The sequence below is a fragment of the Myotis brandtii genome, unplaced genomic scaffold (genome assembly GCF_000412655.1).
Source record: "Myotis brandtii unplaced genomic scaffold, ASM41265v1 scaffold29, whole genome shotgun sequence".
Taxonomy (NCBI): Eukaryota; Metazoa; Chordata; class Mammalia; order Chiroptera; family Vespertilionidae; genus Myotis; species Myotis brandtii.
The window spans coordinates 1,188,082-1,197,692 of NW_005361075.1; the positions used below are offsets into that span (position 1 = coordinate 1,188,082).

At 39.6% G+C, this 9,611-nt stretch overlaps 1 protein-coding gene across 2 annotated transcripts in view; it reads right to left on the reverse strand.

The window, feature by feature from the left end:
- The window catches only part of SP1 (Sp1 transcription factor), a 30,958-nt gene that overhangs the window by 20,649 nt on the left and 698 nt on the right, over positions 1-9,611 (reverse strand). The window contains exons 1-3 of one of the 2 annotated variants that reach the window (XM_005869176.2): positions 9,193-9,290; positions 8,839-8,999; positions 6,562-8,074 (exon numbers count right to left, since the gene is read on the reverse strand). In XM_005869176.2, the coding sequence (XP_005869238.1) occupies positions 6,562-8,074; positions 8,839-8,985 (1,660 nt within the window). In that variant the 5' untranslated portion in view covers positions 8,986-8,999; positions 9,193-9,290. Of the gene's footprint in view, positions 1-6,561; positions 8,075-8,838; positions 9,000-9,192; positions 9,291-9,611 lie in introns of those variants that run through there. The other variant, XM_005869175.2, reaches the window with a different exon arrangement.

The window sequence follows — 9,611 nt, forward strand, 5'->3', positions numbered from 1 at the left end:
AGGAGGCAGCTGATCGATGTTTCTCTCTCTCATCGATGTTTCTAACTCTCTATCCCTCTCCCTTCCTCTCTGTAAAAAATCAATAAAATATATTTAAAAAACAAAACACCAAACCAAAGAAATTTCTTCATAATATGGAAAATTAGGTTTCAGGGTTATGGGGTTTTTACTTTTCTTTTTTAAATATATTTTTATTTATTTCAGAGAGGAAGGGAAAGGAAGAAAGAGACAAACATTAATGATGAGAGGGAATCATTGATTGGCTGCCTCCTGCATGCCCCACACTGGAGTTCGAACCTGCAATCCAGGTATGTGCCCCTGACCAGAATCAAACCTGGGACCCTTCAGTACGCAGGCAAATGCTCTATCCACTGAGCCAAACCAACTAGGGCACGGGCTTTTTACTTTTACCTTCTTTAAGACAAATGGTCTGTATAAAATTAATACTCTTTCTTTCTTGAGTGCAAGAAACTGCCAAAGAATTCTAAGCAGAGTACTTTCAGATACATCACCAGTAACCATATAGAACCTGGACAAAACTGGGCCCTACAATAGTCTTTTTTTTTTTTTTTTTTTAATAGATTTCAGAGAGGAAGGGAGAAGAGAGAGAAACATCAATGTGAGAGAGAGTCATTGATTGGCTGCCTTTTGCAAGGCCCCTACCAAGGATCAAGCCTGCAATCAGAGCATGTACCCTGACCAGGAATCGAAAGGTGGTGACCTCCTGGTTAATAGGTCAACACTCAAACACTGAACGGGGCCCTACCTAGACTTTAAAAGGGTTGTTAAACCATATCCACAACCGAAATGAAGGGGGTAAGGAAAGGAAGGTCCTGACAGGGAAGTTACAGAATAACATGAAAAAACAATAGATGGAGAGCAATAAGGAGATCAGATTTGCTATAAAAATGTTTCAAGCATATCAGGGAGAAAAATAAGAACTGTCAAAAAAAATCTTTCTAATTGTCAAAAGGGGGGGAGGGTAATTCCCACATTCCCAATATGACACGCTGACCCTTATGTGTTCAAAGACTGATTATGTCTTTGATTTCTCTTTTGCCATTTTGTTCCTCCCTTCATTATCATTGATTATTTATACTTTACTTAGAGATTAAATAAATTCAAATTAATTCATCTGGTTAAAACAAATTCAAACTCATAACAAAGTTTATAAAGAAGTTGTTGATTAACCATGCCTTTTGCTTCTTTTTTTCCAATTATCTGTCTTAGGCTATAAATGTCAGTAACACCTCAAAACTGAAAGAGGGGTTGAGGGGGGGATCAAGTCTATTCTACTTGATAGAAATGGAGTAGAAAGGATCTTGATTTGAAGTAAAAAAAAAATGTGTCACTAAATTTTGTCAGTAGCCTTTGGCAAGTCATTGAATCTTTCTACACCGTTAACACGTTAAGCGCCCAGGCTGTGTTTTTTTTTAATATATATATATTTTATTGATTTTTTACAAAGAGGAAGGGAGAGGGATAGAGAGTTAGAAACATCGATGGGAGAGAAACATCAATCAGCTGCCTCCTGCGCACCTCCCTTGGGATGTGCCCGCAACCAAGGTACATGCCCTTGACCGGAATCGAACCTGGGACCTTTCAGTCCGCAGGCCGACGCTCTATCCACTGAGCCAAACCGGCTAGGGCAACGCCCAACCTGTTTTGTCTTCCGGATGGAAAGTATAGTGTCAGTCACCACTGACTGGGCACTTAACATGTTAAGTCTGAATGAAGGTACTGGAAGGGATGAAGGTTTCCAGATCTAGCAACTGTCAGTTTAACTGCTATTACCATGGCTAGTCTGGTTTAATTTTATTAGGTTTGCAAAGAGCTGTAATTTTAAGCAATCAAAACAGGGTCAATTCAATGAAGAACTTACTGAATAATTTTAAAAGATTTAGCTCAATAGCATTTAACCTTAAGTTATTAGCAACAAACATTTGCTTGCCTATGAAAACCATTTAAAATAATTTTCCAGAGATGTATACACTTCTAACTTAATTCTCTCATCTCTTAAAGGGCAAGTCTTTGTTGTGACCTAGTTATATTTTAACTCCTTCTTGAAATTGTTAAATTATCTTTTATTTTGTACACAGATACATCATGAGAAGGAGGATTCCGTGTACATTAGATAGGCACATCCAAACTTGCTGAACAAGAAATACTGCCTAGTTTCCATAAACCATTCAGAGTTTTAAAAACATTAGAGCAAAAGTACAAATTCAAATTACAGCTCAGGTTTGCAACCAATTCTGAAAAATACTCTTTCTACAGAAAATTTTTCAGGTCTTTTAAGGAGAACAACTCTAAAAAACCTAGGATAGTATTAACAATATAGTCATAGTTGGGCAAATAAGTTTTAAAATAATCCTTCTACACAACGGGGCCTGTATGTTAAATGCTAGAGAAAGGAACAGTACTATTGTGACACACCTTCTGCAAGAAATATGAAAAATATGCTTGTTTTTCAATTAAATAGTAAAGTGAAAAATTTCAACTATTATGTAGTGTTTACACACACAATACAAAGCATTAGTTACAAAAAGCATTACTTATATAAAGCTTTTCTACAGATGTTCATCTTACATCTTACAACATTTTCAAAGCCAACAAAACAATTAAAAGCAAGAAATGACCAGAACTAATTATTAGTGGTAACATTTACATACTACTTTACAAAGTGGAACAATTAAAAGGAAAGGGAGATTGAGAATTGAACAGATACTAAAGTTTTCTCAAACACTAGGCACTCTTGTGCTCTTGTTATTTAATTAAGATCTAAAATGGCCACATTACACAACGCAGTATGATTTAACAATGACGTCATTTACTGAAAGCCACTGGAATGAATAAATAGGAGCAACAGAAAAGGTCTGAAGACTGTCTTCTCAGTCTTTTCAGATCAAGACACCTAAGTTTTAAAAGTCTTTTCTACTTAAAATCATTTAAAAAGTACTAACATCACCATAAGAAACAAATATATTTGATAAAGAAAGCAAATGAGCAAATGATGCAGAAACATTTGATATATTTGATAAAGTGTATTATTTTAAAATAGGAAATTCTCTTGTATGACCTTTTGCACTAGAACAATTCTCAACACATTTAAATCATCTAAATCTACTTATCACTAATGTTCAGATGCACTAGGCTAAAATAAAAGTTTTTAACAAATTAGGTCTCAGCTATCTGACCCCAAGCTTAGTGACACTATTGGCAAACCAACTCTAGTATCACGTTCAACTTAACTTCTAAGAGAAGACATTTTCCTGACCCCGATAAAACCGAACAGATGTGAATTTTTTTATTTTTAGTGCCTGAAATTTGCTTCTTCAGTGAATTATAGCCATCAAGGAAGTATGTTCTATTCTCCTGCCAAAGCCCTGCACTCTTTATTAGGCAGAACTCCCACGAAGTCACCCAAACTCAGTCTTTCAAAGCCAGCCCCTACTCAACCTGGGGTAAGAGTTTTCAGGTCTCAGCAGTTATTGGGGGAAAAAACCTGAAGCTTTGAACTGGAAAAAAAAAAGAAAAGAAAAAAAAAAGATCTACGAGTATGACTACAAAATGAGAGGAAAGGGTGTTGGGGAAAAAAGAAAAAGCTGCTAACTTTAAAAATAAAACAAAAACTAAGCCCATCAATCATTTCACTGTCTGGAAACTAAACTTATTTTACTGGGTGGTCCCTTCCTCACTACCACTCACCAGGGGCAGGGCCATGAAAAACACAGAAATAAAGAGGTGGCTGGTTTGTTTCTAAGTTTGTGCCTTTGCCTGTGTATTCAGCAAACAGAAGTAAACAAGAGTAGAAGTCAACAGGAGAGCTTAGAAATGTTTTAAAAGATTCTTTTATTTTTTAATAATAAATGTAAACAGACCAAGTGAACACCATGGAAGCTTTAGTCTTTCACAACCATGCTATCTATCTACCTATTCTATTCTACTACATCATACTGCCAAGAGCTTGAGTTTTTCTAGTAAAATAACTATATACCAGAAAAGGTAAAATGAGACACTGCAGCTTCTAGGCAACAGCTGAACAGCACTAAGCTTCAAGGAAGTAATTTTATTATCTTTCATTAAGAATGAAGTCAGATCAGTTGAAGAGAAAAAAATGTTGCACAAGTATGACTAACCAGAAAGGAGGAAACTGTATCTTCAGAAACCACTATTAATGAAGCAAAGAACTTCAATTCTCACAAAATGGCCTTTCAGTGCCTCATCTCATTAGTGAATGTCAAGCTCTGCTATCTTACAAAAAGGCATGCATTTTCTTGAGCTCAGAGAACATCTATAACAGCTAGGTAGCCCTATCCTATGACATATTAAATGGCAGACTTCCCCAGAGCATGATTTAGCAATGAGTGCCTCATAACTACTCCTTAGAGCTTAAGTTATAAACCTTTAAGAAATTGCAGGGATCCAAATTATTATTAATGGGAACAATCCTACAGCTTTGCTTTCCTTTGAAGAGCAAACTACTGGATACAACCTCAGAGCAAAGAGAAAACAAATGTGCTAATGTAGATTAACCAGAAAGTATCTAATTTTCCAGGCTGTTAATTTCAGTTTTTTATTAAACTTTCCTCATAATTTTTAGCCTACAAAACACTTGCCAACTCTAGAGCATTAAATTTCAAAGAAGCAAAGCTACACATTTTTAACAATCTAAAGGATTTCTCAAGTCCAGACTTAAAACAGGTAATGAAATGCCTAGGAGAACTAACAAGCCCAACCTCTGGCTGTAGTCTCATCACTTAAAAGTGCTTTTTAGTATCTCAATGTCCTCATCGAGAAAATAAAGCAATTTACAGATGATTTCTTAGGTCCCTTCCAACTGTAACTTTCTAGTGTAAGATCACTAAGAAAATTACTGTCTTGATAATGCTCAAAATGTAGTCATTGTAAATACACCATAAGAATGTAAAAAAGTTAGGGAACTTGACCCCCCAACCCAGATTTTCCAAACCTTCAGAAGGCAGGAAATATGGCTGGCTGCCTATTTGTTATTCTCACTTATATAAAAACCAGTCTAAATGGTATAACATGCTATAATAGAAGTAAGCATTTCATATACCTACATATATTCCAATAGAACTAGGAGTTCAATGGCAATAAACAATTCCCCATAATTTTTATATATCGTGTCAGAATATAAAAACGTATATGTATCCTTTTATCATGCTTTAGTAAAGATTAGCTACCTTGTGATGGAATTTAAAATGATACATTCTAAATAGACTGTAAACTTTTTAAATAGATATGATTTAAATTTCAAATTAACCAATTTGAAATTCACTTAGTTCAAAGTAAATGACTGAATATTGTGGTCAACTGATTCCATACACATTCCTATATACTCTTCTCTAAAGACTATATATATACCTCTTCTCTAAAAGACTATATATATACACCTCTTCCCTAAAGACTATTTTTCCCTTCAATATTCTCCTTATTCCTGATTCCTCTCCACCTCCCCACTTCATTCCAGGCCTCACTCCCTTTCTCTCCCACACACTATTCCTTCCTCAATCACATACTATTTTCATAGCAGTCTTAAGTGGTTCTCTTATCTAAGAAGTATCAGAATCATCTACAAAGCTTATTAAAAATATACATTAGTGCAAGGGCAAGTGGATGGCCTCTACTTTTAAGGCAACTAGGAGTTAAAAAAATAATTAAACCTTGAGTAACCAGCTTGCTCAGGGCAGAACATCCTGATTAACTAAAGATTAACCAGAGAACTTATTGTGTTGAAAAAAATCCTTCTGGAACCCATTATGTCACTTTTCCCCTCACTTAGGAGTTACAGTTCTTCATGAGAAATATCTGATGATTTAATAACTGTCCTATAAATAAGTCGAGTTTATAATCAATTTTTATCCTACACAAGAGTGGACCCCAAAAGCTAAATAAAACCATCAAGCTAAGAATGATTTTATATTTTTTTAAAGGGTTGTAAAAAACAAACCAAAAAAATGTGATTAAGACCACATATAGCCCTTGCTCTAGCCAGGTTGCTCAGTAGATAGAGCACCGGCCTGTGGACTGAAGCGTTTGGGGTTCAATTCTGGTCAAGGACATATGCCCAGGTTGCAGGCTCGATCCCCACTAGGGGGCTTGCATGAGGCAGCCAATCAGTGATTCTTCTCATCACTGATGTTTCTCTCTCTCCTTCTCCCTTCCTCTCTGAAATAAATAAAAATATTTTTTTAAAAAAAGACCATTTAGAGCCCTAAAATAAACACTATTACTAGGTCTAAAATAAGTACTATCAAGCCCTTTACAGAAAATGTTTTCAGATCCTTGTTCTGTAGTACTAAAGGCACTGGAGGTACAGATTCCAGGGTCATTGCCCAGAAGTGCTCCTTTCTCATCAGATTAACTGGGGGAAAAATTTTCCGTTAAATCAGTTCCAAATAGAATCATTGCTATTTCTCTAACTGACTTGCCTAAATGATTAGCCCTTAAGAAAGTTACTCCCTTCTTTGGAATCAACAGTTTCAGCTGAGGTGCTAGTTAAATGTGCAACTAAATGCAAAAAATTAGAAGCCTTACCTGGGGCATTTGCTATAGTCAAGGGCAGGCTTGGAAGCTGGTGCACCTGGATTCCCGAAGCACCCAAAGCACTGAGGTTAATAGTCTGGAGACCAGGCATGGAGGATAGTTGAGCAGCATTCACAGTGACTGTGCCCGCAGGAATAGAGGCAGCTGAGGCTATGGGTGTAAGGGTGGTATTGCTGCTGCTGGTCTGCCCCAGGGAAACACCCTGCATTGGGGCCAAGGTGATTGTCTGGGCCTGTGGGTTTTGAACTTGGAGGTTCTGCAGCTGAAGAGTCTGCCAACTGACCTGTCCATTGGGCCCCACTGTTGGTGTCCGGATGATGATGGGGCCAGAGTTTGGAACAGCCTGAAGCTGGAGGTTCTGGAGGGTTTCCTGGGAGATAGCTTGAGTTGTAAAGGTCTGCCCTGACAATGGTGCTGCTTGAAGAGCCTGGAGGGTCTGTCCCCCTTGAACTAACTGAGGCTGGATAAGAATCTGTTGTTGCTGTGACTGCTGGTTTTGTTCTCCCTCTTTTTGCTGACTTGTTTGCAGTGAACCTCCAGATGTCTGGTTCTGCTGAATGTTCAGAGCATCAGATCCCTGGAGCCCACTAACCCTCTGGGATGTCTGTCCCTGAGAGTTGGTCCCTGCTGATCCGCTGGTGGTAAAGTTCATAATTCCCATGTTGCTGGTGGTAGTAGTTGTTGAATAGCTATTGGCATTGGTGAAAAAGGAGCTAGAACTGGCTTGTGACGATACCAAACTGGCAGAACTAATGGCAGTCCCTGAGGTGACGGGCTGTGAGCCACTCTCCTGGGACCCAGAGCTGCTGATCGTGACTGCCTGAGAGCTAGGAGTCAAAGTAGCTGCAGAAACACTGTTAACAGGTAGCAAAGTGATATTCCCATTCAGGGCCACCGGCACATTGGTCACATACTGAGTCTGTCCTGAGAGGACATTATTAGCCAGGCCTTGGAGGGGGACAGCCTGCTGGAGTAGATTTGGCATAGCAGCAATGATGTTGCCTCCACTTCCTCGATTTGTGATGATCTGTTGGTTTGCACCTGGTATAATCTGTATTTGACCAGAACCGTCCTGCTGCACTTGGGCCCCAGTAGCAGCAAATTGCAGCTGTTGCCCATCAACGGTCTGGAACTGTGGGATTACCTGATACTGAATATTAGGCATCACACCAGGTAGTCCTGTCAGGACTTGCTGATTCTGTAAATTGGAGGTGGCAGCCACAACATACTGCCCACCAGAGACGGTACGATTCTTGGAAGACTCACTGCCATTGCTGCCATTGGTACTGCTGCCACTCTGTTCCTTTGAGGTAGGAGTAGCCCCAGAGGAGGAAGAGATGATCTGCCAGCCATTGGCACCCTGTGAGAGTTGTGTAGCTGTGAGGTCAAGCTCACTGGTGCCCCCTGACTGGGTTGGGCCCTGGGAGTTGTTGCTGTTTTCATTGGGTGATTCAATTCTGCTGCAAGTTGCTGCCAACAGAGCCAAAGGGGATGGCTGGGATTCCTACCCAAAAAAATGAGAGGGAAAGAATTAGTTTAATGACATCCAGCTGCCAGCCTAGGGGGCAGTATACAACAAATAAACAGCCAACAGTGCAGAAAAAACGAAGAGCAAAAAAACCCAAAAAACAAACAAAACAAAAAACAGCCTACGGACTGAAGGGTCCCAGGTTCGATTCTGGTCAAGGGCACATGCCTGCCTGAGTTGCCAGCTTGATCCCCAGTGTGGTGTGGGCAGGAGGCAGCGACCAATGAATCTCTCTCATCATTGATGTTTCAACCTCTCTCTCTCCCCCCCTTCCTCTCTGAAGTCAATTAAAAAATATGTATTAAGCACTACCTGGTTTGGCTCAGTGGATAGAGTGTCAGCCTATGGACTGAAAGGTCCTGGGTTCGATTCCAGTCAAGGACACATGCCCGGGTTGTGGGCTCGATCCCCAATAGGGGGTATGTAGGATGCAGCCAATCAATGATTCTCTTTCATCATTGATGTTTCTGTCTCTCCCTCTTCCTTCCTCTCTGAAATCAATAAAAAATATATTTAAAAAATTTATATACATATATTTTTAAAAAACAACAAACATGAAAAAAATCTGTTGCTGAAATTCTCATCTTTGGGGAATCTTCTCCAAGTCACCTATCTCTCTGTACTTACTTCCCTATCTATAATGTGGTTAGCCCCTTCGTAAAACTTATTCTGTGAAAAAAACCATCTAAGACTATACATCCTCTCAACACTTTCTCCTCTCTGTCCTGATCGTTCCTTACCTGTCCTCCTCCTCCTCCTCCACTGCTGCTGCTACTGCCTGTGCTGCTGCTTCGAGCCTGAGAAAAGGCACCACCACCATTACCATTGCCCCCATTATTGCCACCAACTCCTTTCTCAATCTTCACCACGGCTGTCATTTCATCCATGGAGTGATCTTGGTCTAAAAAGAATTAAAAGATAAACAACTTAAAGTTGGGGGAAGAAAAAGGGTAAGGTGAGGAAGGGTAGAGGAGGTTATGAGGAAACAGACATGACTAAAAGGTGAAAGGAGAGGGGCGGGGGGTGGGGTGGTGGGGGAATGGATGGGAGAGAAGGGACAGTTGTAGGACATGTAGGATATGAACTAGGCTCACTGATGCCAAACTGGGTCTCAGTCTCCTTTTCACAAACTTAAACTCAGAAAACATTGAAAAGATGCTTTTGGTATAGGAAATGTGAAAGGCCGTGGGCATGTTGAAAGAGTTTCAAAAGAAAAAGTATGGGGGGGGGGGAATAGGTTAAGGCAAAAAACAACATGTGGATGTATAGAAAGCTTGCTAAAATTAGGATCAAAGGAGAAGAATGAGGAAAATGCAAGTACAAAAAGTAACAAAAGGAAAGAAGGGGAAAAAAGAAAAGAGATAAAAGGTGTGAGTGGGGAAACATTTGTGAATTCTGTTTAAGGGACTAAAGGGGTCCAGGGATTAGAAATCTGGAGGTTTCCGGGCGGACTGAGGGCGGACCCTAGAGGGAAAGGGCGGTTTCGGGGTGAGGGGCGTGGAAAGGGCGGGAC